This window comes from Prionailurus viverrinus, chromosome B1, assembly GCF_022837055.1.
Source record: "Prionailurus viverrinus isolate Anna chromosome B1, UM_Priviv_1.0, whole genome shotgun sequence".
Classification (NCBI taxonomy): domain Eukaryota; kingdom Metazoa; phylum Chordata; class Mammalia; order Carnivora; family Felidae; genus Prionailurus; species Prionailurus viverrinus.
In genome coordinates this window covers 165,340,057-165,362,736 of record NC_062564.1, presented here as the reverse complement: position 1 = coordinate 165,362,736, position 22,680 = coordinate 165,340,057, and the positions used below count along the sequence as shown (strand labels likewise).

General features: G+C 39.2%; 1 protein-coding gene and 1 pseudogene across 8 annotated transcripts in view; both read right to left on the bottom strand.

The window, feature by feature from the left end:
• FRYL (FRY like transcription coactivator) overlaps positions 1 to 22,680 on the bottom strand; it is a 307,431-nt gene that overhangs the window by 2,824 nt on the left and 281,927 nt on the right. For 5 of the 8 annotated variants that reach the window (XM_047856238.1, XM_047856242.1, XM_047856237.1 and 2 more), the window contains 7 exons: positions 16,968 to 17,218; positions 13,709 to 13,916; positions 11,827 to 11,976; positions 10,953 to 11,051; positions 4,351 to 4,419; positions 1,736 to 1,753; positions 884 to 994 (listed from right to left, as the gene is read on the bottom strand). In XM_047856238.1, coding sequence (XP_047712194.1) covers positions 884 to 994; positions 1,736 to 1,753; positions 4,351 to 4,419; positions 10,953 to 11,051; positions 11,827 to 11,976; positions 13,709 to 13,916; positions 16,968 to 17,218 — 906 coding nt within the window. Of the gene's footprint in view, positions 1 to 883; positions 995 to 1,735; positions 1,754 to 4,350; positions 4,420 to 10,952; positions 11,052 to 11,826; positions 11,977 to 13,708; positions 13,917 to 16,967; positions 17,219 to 22,680 lie in introns of those variants that run through there. The other 3 variants (XM_047856241.1, XM_047856243.1, XR_007151586.1) reach the window with 2 other exon arrangements.
• Positions 10,220 to 10,334, bottom strand: LOC125165053 (uncharacterized; annotated as a pseudogene).

The following is a 22,680-nucleotide window of genomic DNA, read 5'->3' as shown; positions in this document are numbered from 1 at the left end:
CTGGCTTAGCCAGTGGAGCATGTGACTCTTGATCTCAGGGTCCTGAGTTTGAGCCCCACTCTGGGCACAGACATGACTTAAAGAAACAAACAGGTTATAATAAATGTTTATGATAGTTGTAATAAAACAGGCTGTAACCAATGTTTTTTTTTTGTTGTTTTTTTTTTTGTTCCAGTGTTTGTATTGGTTTTAACATGTGATTTATATCTTGGATAGTAAAAATTCACTGCCGGGGGTGGGGGGAGAAGGTCGTGAATTCTCTTGACAAAAATCTTTATATTTTAAAAGGTTATTTACCTTTGAAATATTTTAGATTATATATATATATATATATTTTATATAAACCAGTATGTATTTTATATTAAGCAGTATATATTTTTTAATTTATTTAACCATTTAACAAAAGTTAAAGCATTTCTGTTTCAGTACCAGTGTGGGCAAGGGGGGGAAAAGACTAAAGTCACCACCTTTGAGCCTATTCATTACGCGACTCCCAACATTCAAAGTGTTTTTGATATGTTCATTCTTATGTGTACAACCAGAACTACAAAAATATATGTACAAGATGTTTGGGGCGGGGAGGGGTTTCATAATTTAACTTATGACTTCATTGAGTTGAAGTGCTTTTTTTGACTCTTGGTTACAGATGATCTGTTGTGGCTGCTGTGACCTTTAAGGTCTTGAACCTTTCAAGGCCACTGGCTACCTGCTGTCTTATTTACTGATAGGTTCTGAAACGGCACATCATTTGCTTTTAAAAAGACAATTGTGGAAAAAAGGTTTCACTGTAAGTAACTCCTGACATAAGCTCTTTTACAAAGAATATATGTATCATGTTTTCATATTCTAGAATCAGTTATTCCTACTACAATCGAATATTTACCTCTGCTTCATTTTTTATTGTGTTTACTTGGTTGATCAATTTACAGTAGGCTTGGAACAGAAGCAGCAACTGAAAATGTAGTTTGTACAGCCTTCGACAGAGCTCCAGGCCCTAGGAGTAAATAACACTGTGTTAAATTCAGATACTGTTTTCCATGAGGTTTGATTAGACAGTGTATTTCCAATAAAAATATTTAAGTAATTCTGTTAAAATTATCTTGGCATTTATTTCTCTGCAGTAAGCAAGTTAATACAGTGTGAAGGTGATGAAAGATGCTTTGAAGACTGGGATTAAAATATAAATTAAATTGTTGGTTACATAATTCACTTAGCATGAAGCACATTTTCACATTAGACAAATTTTTCAGCAGGCAATCTATAAAATGCTTTAAATAAAATTCATAATGAAAAAAATGTACAAATGCATATAATTTTGCCCCATCGAGATGTTCATCTCACAGCATTTATCAACAAATGCTTGATAAAGCAAAGTAACAGTGGATTACCTCTTACCTAAAAATGAATCATTTTTCTAAAAAAAAAAAAAAACAAACCCCAAACCTTGTAATCTCATTGAAATGAGACCATGAAATTAACATACGCACTTTGATGTTCAAAATTCAAAGATGTTAGTTTATAGATGTACAAACAGGCGACTGCGAGTTGTACATATTAATGATGGAACCTTCATCTATATAGGACCGACGTTTCATGGATTAGGGCTACGGCAGAACTGAAGCACACACACTACTCTTAGAGTAATCCAGGACAAAACACTGCTAGGTCACAAATGGCAAATGAAAATCAGTTTGTCTGACACGGATAAGTCTATAAATTAAGACAAATCACTTACTGCTAGAATTTCCATTTGCTAAGCAAGAAGGAGATCGGGTCACAAAAAATACAAAGGAAGAAAAAGACCAACAATTAGTGTAAGAAATCATTTTAACTAGGGTCACAGATGTCCCAGGCAAACTGAAGAACATTTAATTGCACCCAAAAGAAAAATTTGCTATTTCCAGAACAAAACTTTTTATACGCTTACGGTAACAAGTGTTACAGGGTGTTTTTAACTCTTTGCCAAATAACTAAATTACATGTAGGCTATAATTTCTCGTGTGAAAACTACAGGAGAAAATTGAACTGATGTGATCTTGGGAAAACTTGTGAAAGAAACCAAACGTCCTAAAATTTCCATTAGTAAAGTGGAAAATTTCTGATTAGAAAATAAATGCATTACTGTTTTCAGAAAAGAATCGGCCTATATTCTTATAAATACCTAGGAGAATATCATCTTTGGTGTGGGTCATTCTAGGCTTCCTACCCTTACTAATTAGGTCCTATGTTGCCATAATTGGTGCTGAGTCAGAATGGAAGATATCAACAGCGGATGTGGGTTTTAAATTGTATTCCCAAATGCAATTTAGCAAGCTTCAGAAGTTTGACCCAACTAGGTTTGAGTCAGATGATGTATATAAAATACATAGTGAAACATCAAGTTTATGGACTATTTAAAAATTACTACAAATATCTATGGCAATTTGGACCTAGCCTCGTTAATAGAGGAGGATGATTTCTAATTAAAATAGCAATTGCTATAACATAAATATTGCTTCTAAGAGTCCCTTTTGAAGCGTGCTTTTCTAAATAGTGTCCTCTGAAGGACTGTTTATATAACATTTATTCCTATCAATTTAGAAGGGATTTGCTAAGCAAAGGTGAACTTTAGCTTCCTACTGCTTATCATAAATTACGTGGATAGTCATTCAGTGAACACCAGTGGAACATAATCCAATGTCAAACACATTAGCATATCTGAGTTTGAGGTTCTCCTTTACACAGTTTTAGATGGAAAGAAACAACTATTTGAGTGGCAAATACTTTTTCTCATTTCTATTAGCATAAAAAATGGAACTGGCTCTCTATGCATACACCCATAGCATCTACTTGGGGATGTAATGGAAAAGAAATCATGATAAAGTTGATGATCACCACAATTGTAGGAGATAACACAAATGTAATTAATTCTACAGTTCTCAATTACCAGAAATTACTCTAAATATGCCAGCTTTCCAGATTGAGAATTACTGATTTTTAAGTATATTGAAATTTGCAGGTGCATTCTTTTTTCGTTTATTTTAAAATAAATATTTATTATGCAAAAGACTATTCTGGTACACAGGAACAGATACTAGTAATGTGTAAAAAGTGTCCCCAGTCTCAAGGAGCTAAATATAAAAGGAGAAATAAGATATAAATGAAAGTCTTAAATGTACAGTTTTTACTTAGTAGAAAGCCTTGAGCTAGAACTCACTTAAACTCTTGGAGATGGAACTTCTTTTCTTCAAGGCAGAGGGATGTAAGAAATCATTTAGTCTAATCACCTAATTCATATAGGAAAAAAGGAGTTTATCTTTCTTGCTCAAGCCATGTAGTTAAACAGTGGCAAAGACAGAGGCAAAGACTCCAATTCTAGTTTAGGGTTTAATTCCTTATTTTCCTTTGTTTCTTTCCTTACATGGGTGATTAGACAGTCTCCTTGTGAACACAGTACAGGATTCGGAGTCAGCCTGCCTAGACTGGAATCTTAATTCTAACTCTTTTCTTACTGATTTTAGATAAATTTTCTTCTTTGAGCCTCAGTTTCCTCATCTGCAAAATGGGGATAATGAGCATGTACAAGACACACATGGAAGGACAGAGATAATGAATGTGAAACTCATTTATTGAGAGTATCCGATTATTTTCTCAATGTTTCAGTTTTTTAAAAACTTCCAATTTTTACAATAGCACAGTAACTTTTACAGTGACTAGAAATCTCTAACAGCATAACCAGTGTTGAAAAAGACTGGAGCTCTGACATCAATGTAGAGGTCATTAACTTATTTTTGAGGTTGTTAAATTGATGAATGCAATGCATATTCCCCACTTAGAATAATTTTTAGGCTTAATTTATCCTCATTTAATGTACTGTTACATATATGCACTTTCCTCTAAGAAAAGGTTACTTTTATTTTCACTGAATTTTACACTGTAAAAAAAAGTTATAATTTACCCAATCAGAATTTCACCTTTAGAAAGGCTAATAGAAATGTATACAACATGACTCCTTAGGTTTGCTTTGCTGACCAGACAATTGATCTGCAGAATACTGATGCAAAAGAAACATTTTTTTCAAGAGGCAGATGTAAGTACAATCTAACTTGGACTGTCCAGATACCCATCAAGCTTATCTGCTGAATGTTATTAAGCTTCAGTCACAAGCTGGTCGTTCATTTTTATTAAAGTGAATTTTTCATTACTAAGCCAATATTTTGGTGAAACCTACCTTTGACAAAGATCGTTCTGATAACAAAAATGAAGAGTGTTATCAATTTTATTTCTAGGATTATCAAATAGGGACCTTCGAACATACGCATTATTTCACCCGACATAGAAATACAGCAAAACCGAGAAGAAGAGTCTTACCTGTGCATCTGTGTTTATCCTATACATGTCTTCTTTGGCACCAAATGTCCTCTTACAGTTGTCTAACCACTAAAGAAATAAGTAACCGTAAATTTTAACAAGGCACAATGTACTGTACAAGGCACGATGACACTGGTAATACAACAGCCTGTGCATATAAAATAACTTTAAAAGTTAACTTGAAATTCTGGGATTGGTTATAGACATAGCCTTCAACCTCCACTGAGCCTAATTATTTATATGCAACAAACCGGAAGCAGGCTGTGCACTAGATGCACACACTGTGATGTTTTATTCACAGAAACACAATAAACAGTCTGCTCTTCTAGGGACCTCTGGTGCTCCATTTCAGTACAGAGTATTCTTCATTTTGCAGATTTTATTAGAAATCTTCACAACCTATACCTGACCTTTGTCTAATGGAAGATGGGGAAATGAAAGATGTGCTTCGCCTTTGGAAGCACAATTTAATAAAGCCAACTCAGAATTAACCAGGTCTGTTTGCTTATCAGAAGTGTAATTCTCAGAAGACTAGTGTCAGTTTTAATTAGTGAAACAGAAACCGAAACCCGTTTTCAATCTTGTTTTTCCTTTTCCTTTTCCTTCCTTTTGGACCGTAATGAGTGACAAACATATTATCTCCCAAGAATATTGACTACAGAAGCCAAATGTGGTTTTTCCTTATCCAGGGGCTATTTCCTAAAGTTGGGTATTTACTTAAGGGATCTTTTCTTTCGTCAAATAAAAATAAAATAATAGCATTGTAGTTTAGTGGGAAAAAAAATGTTGGAGTCATGGAATGTCCAAGCTCAAGTGAAAGCTAAGAGCCTTCAAGTTAAGCTACTAGGTTTTGACAGTTTGATATTGTCAATACCCGTTATTTTCACTTCCCTGTTCTTTATGTGACAGATTGAGCATAAAACTAATATATATAAGAAATCACTAGGACTTTGAGAAAAACTACTTGCTACATTAAGTATTCTCTTTGAAAATATCTCAGTACTAGGCATTTAAAACGTTCAACTGTAGCTTAACATTCTACATGCAAAGAATGAAAATTAGACATCTCAGTGATTTCAAAACAACTCTGTGACCTTATGTTGCTTTTATCCCGGTCCCTCAGACTGCACAGGCCCTTAGGCTTTTTGCTTCACAGCATCTCTGAAGAAAACATGTGAAGCTTTCCTAGTGAGATACAGCTGCTGGCATCCACTGTCAAAAGGTATCCAGCAGATTTCTTTCTATCAGCAAAATTCAGCTGCAGTCTCTTGTACAATGTGTACATTAGTCTTTGTACAAAATATTAAAATGTTTATACACCTAATCATCCTCGCTAACCCAGTCCAATTTGTCCAAGTATCCTAATAAATTAGAAAAAAAATAGTTTTAATTGAATGTTTACTGGCTTATTCTTACTAAACATAAATTTTTCTGTTCTATGCCTAATGGCACAGCATTTTAGGAGCCTTATTCAACAAGCTATGATTTTTTTTTTTTTTTTTTTTTTACTCTGTTAAAAGACAAGCCCCAAGGGGCGCCTGGGTGGCGCAGTCGGTTAAGCGTCCGACTTCAGCCAGGTCACGATCTCATGGTCCGTGAGTTCGAGCCCCGTGTCGGGCTCTGGGCTGATGGCTCGGAGCCTGGAGCCTGTTTCCGATTCTGTGTCTCCCTCTCTCTCTGCCCCTCCCCCGTTCATGCTCTGTCTCTCTCTGTCCCAAAAATAAATAAACATTGAAAAAAAAAATTAAAAAAAAAAAAAAAGACAAGCCCCAAGCCGATAGTTTTGTGGCTGCACACTGGCCTGAACAATAGAGATCCACATGTTTCCAGCCAGTGTAGACAAGACACAGGAGTTTGTGTATAAAATGTCCTCCAGTTTACATCCAATCAGTCTTCCGGTCGTAACTGTTTCTTTACTCAGGGCTCAAATGAAGGTTAAAATTGAGCTGGAGAGGTTCTGCTCCTGGGCATGATGGAGTAGCTTGTATAAGGTCAATCCTCCATGGACAACTACAGAAGCAGAATACCATCCACCAGGGGTGAGGGCGTTAGACAAAGCACGGAAAGGGAGCCTGCAAAGATGCCTGTATTTAATCCAGAGGACTTGCTTATTCAAAGCTTTGCTTGTTCCTAAGGCAGAGAGGCTGAACAGAAAGTGGTGCCCCAGGGTGTCTGGCCCACGGTGTCACTGAGATGGGCAAAGACGGTTAACAAAGGTAGGGAGGTATCAAGGTCCAGGATGCTGGAGGAAAGGGGACAGCAGAGAAGAGAGCTGACGGTCTGTGTGCAGCTTCCCTTGGTACCACGTTTAGCCCATGCAGCAGGAGGAGAGGCTAGCAAACCACCAAGCCATCTGGGAGGCTAAAGACGTAAGCAGATTTCTGGTCTCCTGGCGTTGAAAAGAAGGACTGTTCATTTCCTGCCAAGGTGGTCCTGATGAATACCCTTGACTTTCACCGGTGACCCTCAGGAGACTCCAGGAATAATGGGAAGAATGTGTTAATATATATATATTATATATATACAATATATATTATATATATATACAATATATAATATATATTATATATAAATATTATATTATATATTATATATATAATATATATAAATATTATAATAGTAAAAACTTTTAGAGGGGGGAAAAACTGAGCAACAGAAAATACTTGGTTGATAGAAGACAAGAAGGACGACAAGAAAAAAAAGGTAACAAAGAATAGACGGGACAAGAAATGGTGAGATGGTTTCTCTGAAGGCATCACGTTTCTTCCGTATACAAATACTTGATTCAGCAAATTCATTGAAAAGAAGATTCTTTGCCCACTACAATGCAATAGCACCTATGCTGTAAATTATATATTAATATATAATTATAATATGTAATATTATATATATATATATCTGTTATCGGATTCTCTATATTCCATTGGCATATTTGTTTATTCTTATGCCAATGATACACTCTTTTGAAATTTTTAATAAGTCTTACTGGCTGGAAGTTTAACTCTATTTAGGCTTTGTTGTTGTTGTTCTTCATGGACAAGGTTTTTAAGACTATTTCTGTGCAGGCCAGAGAGCAAAGATTTTAGGTGCTGCAAATCATTTATTCTCTGTTGCAACTATTTTAACTACGTTGCAGTGCAAAAATAGCCATAGACAATACGTAAACAAATACAATGCCTATGTCCCCCCAAAACTTATAAAAACAGTGGGCTAGTTATGACCTATGGGCTATAGTTTGCAGATCTGTGTTCAAGAAGGCGGTTTGCCTTATAATTAGCTGTTTGTACTTTCATATAAATTGGAGAGTTAGCCTGTCAATTTCCATTGGTAGACAGCTTGAGATTTTGAATGGGGGTTGCATTAAATCTACAGATTTGGGGGGAAAATGACATCTTTACCCATTTGAGTCTTCTGATTCATGAACATGGTATAGTCTTTCATTTATTGAGGTGGCCTTTAATTTCTTTCGGGAACATCTGAAGTCTTCTGGGTGGAGATATAGCATATCTTTGACTAGATTCACTTGTAGGCGTTTGGTGTTTTCCTATTGTAGATGGTAAATGTCGCTATATTGCCAACCTCTCTAAAGCTTAATGGCTTAAAACAACAAGACACATCTGTGTTGGCTGGGAGTTCCTTCTGGTCTTGCCTCGGGTCCCTCACCAGTCCACAGTCATCTGATGGCTTGACAGGGCCTGGAAGTTCCAAGCTGGCCTCACTTAAATACCCGGCCTGCTAGCTGTCAGCTGGGATGCTTCCATTCTCTTCCACATGGCCTCTCATCCTCCAGGAGGCTAAGGGTCAAATTAGTTTTCCAGAGTTTATCCAAATGTACATGATGGCAAATGCAGAAGCTGCAAGAGGCCTGAATGCTAGTCTCAGAAACTGCACAGCTTCGTTGCTGAATTTGATTGGTCAGAAAAAGAGAAGGACATCTCAGACTTCAGAAGTGGGGAAACAGACCTCATCTCTTGATGGAAGGAACAGCAAAGCCATGTTGGAAAGGGGCACGGATGCAGAAAGGCATGATTTTCTGCAGCGTCTAGGGAAGGCAAAGGTTTCGGAAGACACAAATGACTTAGAAATCTTCAGAAAAGGTTTCTGAAGACACAAAATGATTTAGACGGAATGACCAAAAATTTAAAAGTTGCAAGTAACAAGTGGTGGCAAAGATAGGAAGCAACAGTAACTCTTGTACACACTTCTTCATGGATTACAAACTGAAACACCATCTTGTAGAAAGCCGGATGGGTAGAAGTTGCTAAAGTGGAACGTGTGTATGCCCCATGACCCAGCAATTCTACTCCTAGATACTCAACAGACAGTGGACCTAAGTACACAAAAGACAGGCACAAGAACACACATGGCAGTGTTACAGTACCCCACCCTTCTCTGTGGCTTCAGTTATCCAAAGTCAAGGGCAGTCCAGAAGCAGACTATCCTCCTCTGAACTGTTGACAGAAGGTCAACAGTAGCCGAACGCTACGTCATAATGCCTGCGTCTTTCATCTCTCCGTCTCATCAGGAAGGCATTTTATCATTTCACATCACAACAGTGAGGGTGAGTATAGTGCAAGAAGATATTTTGAGAGGAAAAGAGACCATACGCACACAGCTTCTATTACAGTCTACTGTTATAATCGTTCTATTTTATAATTATTATATATAATTATATATTTAATTATAATATATAATTATAAATTATATAAATATATAGTATATACAAACCATATAAATATATAAATTATATTAATATATATTAATATATTTAATTATATTATATACAAATTATATATTATATATTTATACAAATATATAAATTTATATAAATATAAAATATATATTATATATAATATATAATTATTATAATCGTTCTATTTTATAATCTTTTACTGTGCCTACTTTATAAATTAAATTTCATCATGTACAGGAGAAAACACAGTATACATAGGGTTCCAGTACTATCTATGGTTCCAGGCATTCAGTGGGGGTCTTAGAATGTATCCCCTGTGGATAAGGGGCGGACTACTATATTTGTAAGATGACCAGATCTTGCCCGATACTGCCCTGATGTTGAAAACTCTTTCCTCTTTACCAATCTGCAATTCTTTCAGTCCAAATGTAAGATTCCTTCCTCCCTTATAAGGGGAGAAAGCTCTTAATAGAAGTATTTTCCTATAGCATGTTCTTGCCCTGAAAGAATCCCCCAATCTAAAATTACCATCTCGTCAAGGCCTAAGGTCAGATCTCTATTCCACGAAGTTTTCCTAATAGCCCAAAGTGACCTCTCTTTGGAAGTCACAGTAAATGGCATCTGGTCTGTTAGATCTGCACAATTCTGAAGAGTCTCTGTCATTGCCAATACCTTTATCTATAGCTATAAACTGACACTTTCCTTTTGTTGCTAATTATTCATATACAGTATCTGTGCCTTATATTCTTACCTCGTATACTAAGGGAATAAGAAACAGGTTTTATACTTTTCCTAGGCCTTTACATGGGATACTTTTTTTAATCAAAAAAAATATTTTTAAGTTTCAGATCTAGAATTTGGCGATTCATCACTTATATACAGCAACTGGTGCTCATCACAGGAAGGGCTCTCAATACCATCACCCATTTAGCCCATCCCCCCACCCAACTCCCTTCCAGCAACCATCAGCGTGTTCTCTGCCATTGGAATCTTTTCTTGGTTTGCCTGTTTTGACCCCTGTTCATTTGTTTGGTTTCTTCAATTCCACAGACGAATGAAATCATACAGTACTTGTCTTTCTCTGACTGACTTATTTCACTTAGCATAATACTCTCTAGCTCACGTCACTGCAGGTGGCAAGATTTCATCCTGTTTTTATGACTGAATAATATTCCAAAAATGATGGAACGCTTCATGAATTTGCATGTCCTCCTGGCACAGGGGCCATGCCAATCCTGCGAATCTTCTCCGGATGGTTCCAATTCAGTATACGTGCTGCTGAAGCGAGTGCTACATGTAATGTTTAATACTAATTAATGGAAGATCCATCTATTCTAGGAAAAAAAAAGCCTACTGTATACGGTTTGTGTGAAAAAAACTTTTAAAGGTTTTCTGCCCCTGCTAATTGAAGACATTTACTCTGAGGGAAGAGAACTACTGCTATTCTGCAGGGCCAGATTGGAGCTGAAGAAACACTTCCCTGCAAGTAGTATCTAGAATCGACTACATGCTTATTCTTCCCTTTGCTTGCCCACGTCCACAGCGCTGGAAAAAAGGTCCCAGCTTGGTCACTGGTTATAGATTTCTTAGATCACGATACCATTATGCATTCTCCGAGAAGTACAGCTTTTCTTTCCCCACTTGCAATGTTGACAGCAGCTATGTGGTCTCCACATTGAGCTTTTTAAAATGCTGCAGTTTTCCACCGTGTTCTCAGGTTCTTAGAGGGCTGGTTTCTAAGAGCTACAGATAGGAGCCCACGGAACACAGAGTTCCAGAGGCCCCATAAATCTCAGTAGAACCCTGAGGCAAGTGCCGAGAGGACCTCTTCTATCTGGGCTACTCAGCTGCCAAGTGCACGTTTCCGGGGTCAAAAGCAAACTCGTTTTCACGTGGTGAAGAGACTGACCTGCTCAGCTGCTTCTCTTTTGGCATTGTAGGTATCCAGATGCTCTTGCAACTCCAAAACACTGAACTTGAGTGTTTGCAGCAAACCGCATGACGTCAGCTGTCAAATCAGAAACATTGGTCCAGGTTATCATTTCTGATCACAGTCATGAGACCGACAACTTTTGGATCATGGAATTTCTGATAGCTGGTTTTTGGCCCGACTTCGTGCCAGTATCTCTTACTTCGCTCTGTCCCATACCGAGGGCTGACCTTTCACTGAAACAGAGCAGGAATACAGGGGGATTTCTGGGGTGCCACCAAGGATGACCATACCTTCAAATGCTTTCAAAAAGTGCCTTGGGTGAGAAATGGCATGTCAGACCGGTATATACCTTTAAAGGTAAACTTTTGAAGCTTGTTAAACCTTAATTCTCTGAATATCTTAATACACAATCTCTGAGTGTGTTTTAAAACAAAATGGGAAGACTGAGGGGCCCTGGTTTCTTCATGGGAGTAGGTCTAGCCCTCTCCTACCACAGTTATTCAAGAATCAGAGGGAAAGTACCTATCTCTAGAGCATGACTTTCTAGGTTCCCATCTATGACTCTGAAGAGTGATGAGAGGGAGGGGTCAGAATCAGAGTCACAAGTCACTGCATATAATATACCGGAATTATATTTTGCTGGATATTTATAGTCAAATTGAAAATATAAACCTGTACACCTCATTCTTGATCTTGGCTCAGGTATCTCACAGTTTGTGGGATCAAGCCCTCCATTGGGCTCTGTGCTGACAGCACAGAGGCTGCTTGAGATTCTCTCTCTGCCCCTCCCCCTGCTCACACATGCGCACTCTCTCTCAAAATAAATAAGCAAACTTAAAAAAATACTTACTGTTTCAGCATCCACAAAGACTGTTGGGCATTCTGAACACATCATCATCACTTCCAATGAACTTTTAAATTTGGTACCAATGCGTTGCAGACTCTCACCAAGAAAGCTGACTGCCTCATTAGTTATGTCTCCAAACTTTCTCTGAATTGTCTATGGAAAAAAGCGTAAAAAAATATTTAGTATTTCATAAGAAGGCCCTTTTCATCTTTAACAAGCATCATTTGTAATCAGGGCAAACTTTTCTCTTAAAATCATTATTGTAGTGGGGCGCCTGGGTGGCTCAGTTGGTTAAGTGTCTGCCTCTTGGTCTCGCGGTTCGGGAGTCTGAGCCCTGTGTCGGGCTCTGTGCTGACAGTGTGGAGCCTGCTTGGGATTCTCTGTCTCTCTCTGTCCCTCCTAGGCTCATGCTTTCTCCCTCTCTCTCTCTCTCTCTCTCTCTCAAAATAAATAAACTTAAATAAATAAATAAAATCACTGTCGTAGTGATATACAGCATTCTAATAACTGGTCTGTAAATCCGTGTTTTTAGGCTTTTCTTTGGAAACGTTAATTTCACAAAATGATCAAAGATTTACAAAACAGCACTACTTAGAAAAAGAAACTAATGATACATGCCATTCATCTCCCCATTCCTGAGATTTCTTTCATTGGGAGAGACAGAAGGAATACATGCTGCACATCACGGGGAATAAAGTCCTTACATGTCTGGAGAAGTAGCTCTTCTAATGCTCTACCTGAAAGAAACTTTCAGTAAATGTGGTTTACTGTCCTGGGCTCTGAGCTGCCACCGGATTTAATTAAAGTCATACATATGCATTAGGGGTAATATCTTCTCAAAACTCAAGAATACTCATTAACATAAAATAATCCAATCGTGCCTTACCCACAATGAGCACTCAGTGAATGAGACTATATTGTCAATGGCATAGTTATAGGATAACATGTGCCTACATGGGCATGTGTTGCACTGTTGGGTGTCCTTATGATTTAATCACAATAAAAGCATCAGCTACAGTCTCAGGCATCAGGAAACAATATCATTGGAAAGAAAAAACTACTAAATAGGAAACCAAGGAGCAGGGCAAAAGTCCAGAATAAAACAAATGCTCCAGCCAATGAGCGTAAAGAACTTCCGGGAGAGAGAGGCTGGCGGTTGCCATGGGTGGGAAAGCTGCAGCGAGAATACGTCCTTAGCTAGGTCTTCCCAGATGGGCAGCATTTGCTTAGGTCAAGAAGAAGAGCAGTACACAGTTCAGCGGATGAGGACTTAAATGGCATTTCTTGGTGCCTTAGTTTCCCAAGCTACAGAATGCTCCAAATACATGTACATTTCACAGGTCTGTTACAAGAAGTAAATGATGTAAGTGATCTAGCACAATGCCTATCACGCACTGCAATGTTAGCTCACGTCATTATTTTCACAGTTGGAAGCAACCTTAGCTAAAATTTTTAAGGTGTGCCGAGACACAAAATTGTTAATTAATTTAGTACTTAAGTATAAACTTGGGTGATATTGACTGTAAGCTCTTGGAAGGCAGGGACTATGTTTCTGGTGTCCCCCCTCCTGCAGAGAATTTATCAGATGCCGCTTCCAAGTTGTGCTTGAGTTGCCTGAAGGGAGGGATCTGTACTCGTCACTGCGTAAATTACCAGCAGTTACTACAGTGTCACAATTTAAATTTAAATAATATCACCATCTTTGGGGAGAACTTTTTTTTTTTTTAAAGAAAATCAGTGGGCATATGAAAACCTGAGACATTAAAACAAATAAAATAACGTAAAAATAGAAAACAGAAGGTGAGATACAGACTTTAGATCAAAACACCAAAACCTTATCAAGTAACTGTTGATATAAATTCAGAAAACCGTGAGCCTCACGGACCTGAAACAGCCTGGAAAACACGTGAAAAGTAAACACTGCACAGGACCCGTCGGTGTCAGACAGCATCTGGCTGACGTGGCGGTGCCAGGCTTCTTCGTCGTCGTCATATGCAACCGGCTGAAAGGCAGCTATTATGGCAGAAAGAAATGGTGATGGCAGAGGGGAGGTCTGGACTTCTGGAAAGCCATCTTGCTCTTTTTCATCTTGACTGTTAATACAAATATCACAGTAATCACGACACCATCTGAAAATAGTTGAAGGCATCCAACACAGACCGTGTGTATTCAAACGCATGCATTGACTTAGAAAACGTACAACCGCCTAAACTTCCTGAGAGAGTCCAAATAAGCAGATCTCTGTGTTCTTTCTACGTGGCATCTCTGGAATTAGAAACTTAATTTCATGTAACCACCTCAAAGCAAACCAAGTCCTAGAATATGCCAGGGGAATGGATTAATTTCAGTAGCTTCTGTGAATAATTCAGATGAGAATGCTTTCATATTATGGGTGCCTCGGCGGCTCAGTTAAGCATCTGACTCTTGATCGTGGCTCTCAGGTCATGATCTCGCGGTTCACGGGGGTTTGGGCCCTGCAATGGGGCTCACACTCATTGTGAGTGTGGAGCCTGCTTGGGATTCTCTCTCTCTCCCTCCCTCTCCGCCCCTCCCCCATGCACATGCGCTCTCTTTCTCTCTCTCTCTCTCTCAAATAAACTTAAAAAAGAATGCTTTCATTTTATTTTTTATTATTTTTAATGTTTATTTATTTTTGAGAGAGAGAGAGAAAGAGAGAGAGAGCACAAGTGGGGGAAAGGCAGAGAGAGAGGGAGACAGAGAATCTGAAGCCGGTTCCAGTCTCTGAGCCGTCAGCACAGAACCCAACATGGGGCTCGAGCTCATGGACTATGACATCATGACCTGAGCCGAAGCCAGATGTTTAACCAACTGAGCCACCCAGGCGCCTCAGAGTACTTTCATTTTAAATGGTCAATTCTGGAGGCTTTTTAATTGAACAGGTGCAAATTGATGGTGATAACATGTAAAGGGGTTTTGGCTATTTGGTTGGTCAAAGGCTCGCTTAGGTCCTTTATATGGACTGTGAAGAGATATTTGAGTCAGACGCTCAGTAGAGTGTCACTCAGGGTCTCAGAATTGCATGTGTCACATTGCAAAGGAGCTCTGAAGGCTTTGCAGAAATTGCAGAGCAATTCATGTGGAAGAGAGGCATCTGGGTAAAGATGGGCGAAAGATCAAAATAAAGCAGGCATTTGAAGTGGCAACTTAAGCTATACCTCAAAACAGTATATTTCTTACAAGGTCGCTGTGGTGATTGACTTTAACAAAATGTGTCTCGTGAGCTTAGGTAATCATCCCTCTATATCCAGTAGGGATGCACTGCTCTGTTTCAGCTTCAATACAGGGCCAAGGCCAATGATTTTGGCTTCAACCTTTTAGGAAGCCCAATAGTTGAGTATCTGGCATCACCGAACTTGTGTATGACGAATGAACGAGTGACCGCATAGCTACTGCCATCCAAATCGGTAATGCGAACAAGCCGTGTCACCAATATTGTTAATATCCGCATGTACACGTTCAAATATGGGAAAACATTCTTGATGTACTGGGAGTGAACGTCTCCTTCTGTGTGGTAGATGTTGAAACTCTATTATCTCTTGAAGGGGCGCCTGACTGGCTCAGGCAGAGGAGCATACAACTCTTGATGCTGGGGTGAGGAGTTCAAGCCCCACATGGGGCGTGGAGCCTTACTTAAGAAAAAAACAAAACCTCTATTATCACTTGAAATACAAATGAATGCTTTTTATTGTAAGAGTGAAACTCTGAAATATTTGGTGATTACTAAATATTAATTTTTGTATAAAAATAATTATCAAGGAGCTTGAAATAATTGAATGGGGAAATAGATGCACTGATAGGGTATTAAACTAGATACCTTTATAAAGAACAGTATTTTACGCAACAAATATTTATAAAATTTAAATAATAAAAATTAAAAATAGATCTACCCTATGACCCAGCAATAGCACTGCTAGGAATTTACCCAAGGGATACAGGAGTGCTGATGCATAGGGGCACTTGTACCCCAATGTTTGTAGCAGCACTTTCACCAATAGCCAAATTATGGGAAGAGCCTAAATGCCCATCAACTGATGAATGGATAAAGAAGATGTGGCTTATATATACAATGGAATACTACTTGGCAATGAGAAAGAATGAAATATGGCTCTTGTAGCAACGTGGATGGAACTGGGGAGTGTGATGCTAAGTGAAATAAGTCATACAGAGAAAGACAGATACCATATGTTTTCACTCTTACGTGGATCCTGAGAAACTTAACAGAAGACCATGGGGGAGGGGAAGGGAAAAAAAAAAAAAAGGTTGGGGGGGAGGAGCCAAAACATAAGAGACTCTTAAAAACTGAGAACAAACTGAGGGTTGATGGAGGGTGGGAGGGAGGGGAGGGTGGGTGATGGGCATTGAGGAGGGCACCTGTTGGGATGAGCACTGGGTGTTGTATGGAAACCAATTTGACAATAAATTTCATATTTAAAAAAAATAAAAAATAAAAAAACAGATTGTATCATAATTCTAATCATTATAGAACTATTTGGTTTACAGGTTTCATAACAGCCACCAAGATTTCTTTTAAGAACTATATGTAATAATTGATTATTCCATTTTGTGAGCCCATGAGTGAAGAAAACGCCCTTTGGGAATCTTGAGACTTTGTGATAATGTATTTCGAATACACAGAACATGAACGTGTAAAAGGAATAATCTAACATCTGATGGTACTAAGAAGTTGTCACTTCTGCTCATTATGTAAATCCGACTTTACAACTCTGACCGCTGATAAGGAAAATGTAAAACAATGTTTTGCATATACTTCAGATTTTGTATAGCGTTACAGAAATTCATCCTATGATATTGATACTTGGCTCTGGCCAGGGCCCAATATTAACTTAACAACTGACCATTAGCCATTTTGCCAAAATAGGTGTTGGGTACGCTTCTAAATGCACAGTGTTGCTCTCTGTGCTTTAAGAATTACCTACTTGTTTTTCTTTCGGTGAACTGAAGGTCAATAACAAAAAATAAACCCATCACAGTCATTTTATCTTTTAAAAGGAAGGCAAGCAGGATTATAGGCTACCCACAGAAATGAAGGTATGTAAGCTGGAGTAGAGGGTCCTGTTAGGGAATACCGCCTCATTCTAGTGACTGAGTTACCGTATTCTCACCTAGACAGTCCAGAGAAATCTGCTTCTTCTTCTTCACATCTTTCGTCTAGTTCTTTCAAAGCCAAGGTGACATCTTCTTCACAGATGGACTCAGGGTAGCTCTCAGAAGCCAGGGGCTCTGGCATGTCTGTGTCTTCCAAGTTGAGAATCCCTCGACACACGAGAGAATCCTGCTGTTCTTGAATTATATATGACCCTTCATCTTCAAAGCTTGTCAGAACTTGTTCCTCCTTTAACACTGAACCTGTATCCTGTAAAAACAATGGCATTTTTTAATGAAGTTTAAAAACATTTTAAAAAAGCTTTTATCAACACAGAATAAATGACTATTTCCATCAATATACACTTTGTTTTTTTTTTTATGAAGTAGTATTCTGTTTGCACAGGTTAAGTTTTGTGGAGTTTCTGGGCTCAGATCGCATAAAACAGTTAAAAAAAAAAATAGTCCCAGGCTTAAAAAAATGTTAAAATTAAATATCACCTATTGCCACATAGAAACATCAAGGAGATCACTTTTCTCGTAACAGGATTTAGGTGTTTACTTAGAAATATATTCTTTGGTAACATAACTTCTCATACAGATTCTCATTCTACATATGGTTACTATACATTCTCACTTATTTGAAATGTAATTTCTATCACCCAGTGAATTCTGGACAGAAGGTGGGGGGCGCAGGGAGATAATTCAGAATGGTTTACCCACTGGTCCCGTGGGGCTGTCCATGAAGCAGGAACAGGTACTGATCAGTCAGGAGGATGCTGAACTGAAACAAGTGCATCCTTACTGGTTTCCAAACGAGCCGAGTATTTGTGATGGAAGAGTTACTTTCAGGTAATAGGAGGACACTTCATCACAGAGTTAGAATTCAGCAAACCCTGGGAAATTTTAGACTGCCGTACTTTGCAAATTGAATGAATTACAAGCTCATTCACCAAAAAGAATGCCTGCACTCGCCTAACTCTAGGCCAATGATGATACACTCCTATGTTAGGCACCAGTGGTTTTCCCTTCCTACTCGCTGCAACATGACTGGAACAATGTTGCCACATGCCCTGCACCCACTGGAAGCCCAACACACACTGGCTAAATAAATGAACCACCACTCCTGAAAAAGAAAGATACTTCCAAAGCGTATGTGTACCATGAGGGTGTATCCACACAAATTTTAAGGTGCACAGATGTTAGTTTAATCCGTGCGAAAGTAAGCACTGATGGTCTCCGTCATAGGAATAAAGATCAGTTCCTTGCCGTGCTTGGTCCTAAGTTACTACTTAGTTGTGCAGCAGAGTCACTCTTCTTCATGGGTCAAAGAATTTTTCCTCCAAAATATGAAAAGCAAGTGAAAGAGCCCCTGACCTGAGACTAGTATGGGCCTCAGTCTATACATCTGTAAAATTCATCTGTAACATAAAACAAATGAAGGATTTTGACCAGATTCTGGGCTGGGTGCTCTGGGATAAATTAATAGCTGTCTACAATTAATTTACAATCTAACGGGGTTAGGCTAATATGCGAATAACGGTAATATAGCGTATATTAAGTGTAAGGTAAATATTATGTGCACTGTACAAAGGACTGCTGTTACTCAAAGAAGAGAAAGGTCACATCTGCTTGAGGTAATGGAGACTAGTCTCTTTGGAGAAAACAACATATGATGGGCTTTGACAAAGATGGGTTAGTAATAGTGTCATGGACTGAATGTTTTCATCCCCTCAAAATTCATATGTTGAAACACCAACCCCCAATGTGATGGTATTAGGAGATGAGGCCTTTGGGTAGTGGAGGGGCCTCATGAATGGGATGAGTGCCTTTACAAGAAGAGGCCAGGGATCTAGCTAGTTCTTTTTTTTTTTTTTTTTTTTTTTTTTTAACCATGTGAGGACACAGCAGGAAGAGCTACCAGGAAGAGAGGCCTCACCACACAATGAACCAGTTGGCACCTTGATCTTGGACTCCCTGGCCTCTGGAAGTGAGAAGCAGATTTCTTCAGATGCCCAGCTTCTGACATTTTGTTATAGGAGCCCAAGCTGACCAAGACAGCATTTCAGGGAAAAGGACATAGAAGATAGGAAAGAAATGTGGCACAGAAATGTGGCAGGAAAACACAAAACATATTAAAGGGAAAATTGGCCTGGTGTTATTAAGCAGAGAAGGCAGCAAACTCGGAGTCTGCACAGAATAGCACTTTTTAAATAATACAGTACAGGGGCGCCTGGGTGGCTCAGTCGGTTGAGCTTCTGACTTCGGCCCAGGTCACGATCTCACCATCTGTGAGTTCGAGCCCCGCGTCGGGCTCTGTGCTGACAGCTCGGAGCCTAGAGCCTGCTTTGGATTCTGTGTCTCCCTCCCTCCCTCCCTCTCTCTCTCTCTCTCTCTCTCTCTCTCTGCCCCTCCCCCACTCATGCTCTGTCTCTCTCTGTCTCAAAAATAAAATAAAAAACATTAAAAAAAATAATACAGTACAATCATTCCTTAATCATTCCAAAAGCTTATATTCAATACACTCTGTGTGCATCTGAAGTTCTTAAAAAAGATTTGGCCTGGGTGTCTCAGTCAGTTAAGCCTCCGACTTCAGCTCAGGTCATCATCTCACAGTTTCTGAGTTCGAGCCCCACGCCGGGCTCTGTGCTGACAGCTCGGAGCCTGGAGCCTGCTTCAGATTCTGTGTCTCCCTTTCTCTCTGCTCTTCCCCCACTCGTGCTCAGTCCCTCTCTCTCTCTCAAAAATAAACATTAAAAAAATAATAATAAAAGACAAAAAAAGATTGGCCATTCAAGTGGCAAGCATTAGTTATTTGGAAAGATAATTTATGTGACAGTGTTAGAGGCATTTCTATACCTAGAATTTTATTAGCATTTACTTTTCTTTCTACATCAACTGGAATATACCATGTTGAGATGACCCACCACACTTCTTAGTTTAATGCCCTCACTTTTCATTACTTTATACCTATATTTGGTTGTCATTTGTTATTGAATAACAATTACAAAATAGACGTTTTACCTGTAATTATTAACATATACTACATGCTGAAATTTTCTAATAGCACTTAGATTTCATGAAGAGAGTGCTTTTGGGCTAATGGAATGGATTCCACTGTTATATGTATATTATGAGACTCAAATTTTCTTGAGCTTTATCTTATTACACAATGATGTGTGTGTGTACACACACCACACACACAATTACATTCAAAGATTCATTTCCTGGGGCGCCTGGGTGGCTCAGTTGGTTAAGCATCTGACTTCGGCTAAGGTCATGATCTTGCCGTTTGTGAGTTCGAGCTCCGCGTCAGGCTCTGGGCTGACGGCTCAGAGCCTGGAGCCTGCTTCACATTCTGTGTCTCCCTCTCTCTCTGCCCCTTCCCTGCTCATGCTGTGTCTCTGTCTCAAAAATAAATAAAACATTAAAATAAAAAATCAAAGATTCATTTCCTGAGGCGCCTGGGTGGGTCAGTCGGTTAAGCGTCCAACTTCGGCTCAGATCACGATCTCACAGTTTGTGAGTTCGAGCCCCGCGTCGGGCTCTGGGCTGATGGCTCAGAGCCTGGAGCCTGCTTCACATTCTGTGTCTCCCTCTCTCTCTGCCCCTTCCCTGCTCATGCTGTGTCTCTCTCTGTCTCAAAAATAAATAAAACATTAAAATAAAAAATCAGAGATTCATTTCCTGTAAGGAGTAATCTCTGTCATCCATGAACTGGTATGTAAACTATTACAAATACTAGAAGAAATTCCTCTGTGAAGGTTTCTCTGATAAATACGAGTGAAGAAAGTAATCCCTTAACAGCTCAGAGTGTAATTTGTACACATTCCAGAGAAGAAAGGAGCAAACTGAGCTCTGAAAGTTTGTCATGACATGAAACACATCAGCCTGTTCTGTTTTATCTTCCTGATATTAACACCATTGAAGGGGAAAAAACCCTCAAACAACTCTAGGATTGGATTCTCCCTTTAATTCAGAAAGTATTTCAGCTATTTAAATTAACTCCTCATCTGGAGAAGTTAACAGAATTATGGTTTTACTTCATTATCTTGGTGTTTTCATGCCTTTTTAAAAAGGGCAATTAGAGGTCATTTGACACTCTCTGGCATACGAGGGAAAAACAGACTAGGCTAGCATACCTAACAGAAACAAACTCGTACTATTCTCCTTGGACAGCCATTCTTTGGTGATAATTGTAAAGTTAACAGAGCTGTTTCCAAATGAAATCCTATGGCTTATGAATATCTATCTACTTCATCCTTATTCACTTGTGTCAAAGCTTACAGTGAAAATGAAACCCACGACTGGAAAAGGAAATAAACCTAGTACAGTGAAGTGTTTTTCCTTTAGGAAAAAAAAGTATCATCAGGAACTTTACAGTGTCTTGGAAACAACCCATCAAATATAGTTGGATGAGTGACCGTCCCACCTGAAATAACAGTTTCCAATATATATATGGAAATATATGTGAATTTTCAGTTTACCTCCAATAAATATAAATATGATATGAATTTCTATCAGTAGTTTACTATGATTATAGCTATTTTATTTTATTTTATTAAAAAAAATTTTTTTTTCAACGTTTATTTATTTTTGGGACAGAGAGAGACAGAGCATGAACGGGGGAGGGGCAGAGAGAGAGGGAGACACAGAATCGGAAACAGGCTCCAGGCTCTGAGCCATCAGCCCACAGCCTGATGCGGGGCTCGAACTCACGGACCGAGAGATCGTGACCTGGCTGAAGTCGGATGCCCAACCGACTGCGCCACCCAGGCGCCCCTGATTATAGCTATTTTAATAACCAAAAATAAAAGACTTCTCATTTGTCAAGTAAACAGAATTATGACACACAACCCTTAACCTCACTGCTTTTGTTAGGAAGGTATTTCTAGTACTGGGCTGTTTTCCGTGGTTTCTAATGAGACCTTTTCACATGCTATGATCCAAACCAGACACAGTCGATAGGTTATTAACAAGGAATTAAGGCTCACTTAACAAGCCTCCCAGCAACCGAAAAGGAATACAGGCTACTTAAGGTGCATCTCTAAATCGGTCCAGTCTCTCCTGGAAACATTTGTAAGTTTCATGCACTCTTTCAGGCCCCCCTTATCTTATCTAAGGTTCTTCTGGTTTATCTCCTCTCGGCCTCCTCCCACCCACCCTCCACACTTCTCACAGAGACCTCACTAGAACACAAACCAGACTGGATGGACCCTCTCCTGATGACAGGTGCCTAGACTGCAAGCTTCATGTGGCAGGTACCAGAATCTACTTTCCGTATTCCACACCAAGGAAGAGATTTTAAAACGCAGACTCAATCAGATCATGTCCCTCTTCTGCTCAAATGCTCTGACGGCTACCTGCTCTGTGGCTGCAGGATCTGCCCACCCCCCTCCTCGTCCGTCCTCCCGGCTCCTGTTCACTGCGATCCAGCCCCACAGGCCAGCTTGCTCTTCACACACACCGTGGCCTTTTTAACGGCTGCTCCCTCAGCCTGGGACTTCCTCCCTCCACATCTCCTTGTCACTGAGGCTTCACTTCAAGTGCCGCCTTTTCTCCCTCACCGATTCCACATTTCTGTTAGATTTTCTTAGTACGGCTAAGAGGGTGATGAGTTTCTGATGTATTTATTCTGTCTTACCTGCTCATCATATCTTTTACTACAAGTAAGCTCCATAAAACCAGGAGGCTTTTCCACATGGCACCACATGCCCAGGGCCCAGAATAGTG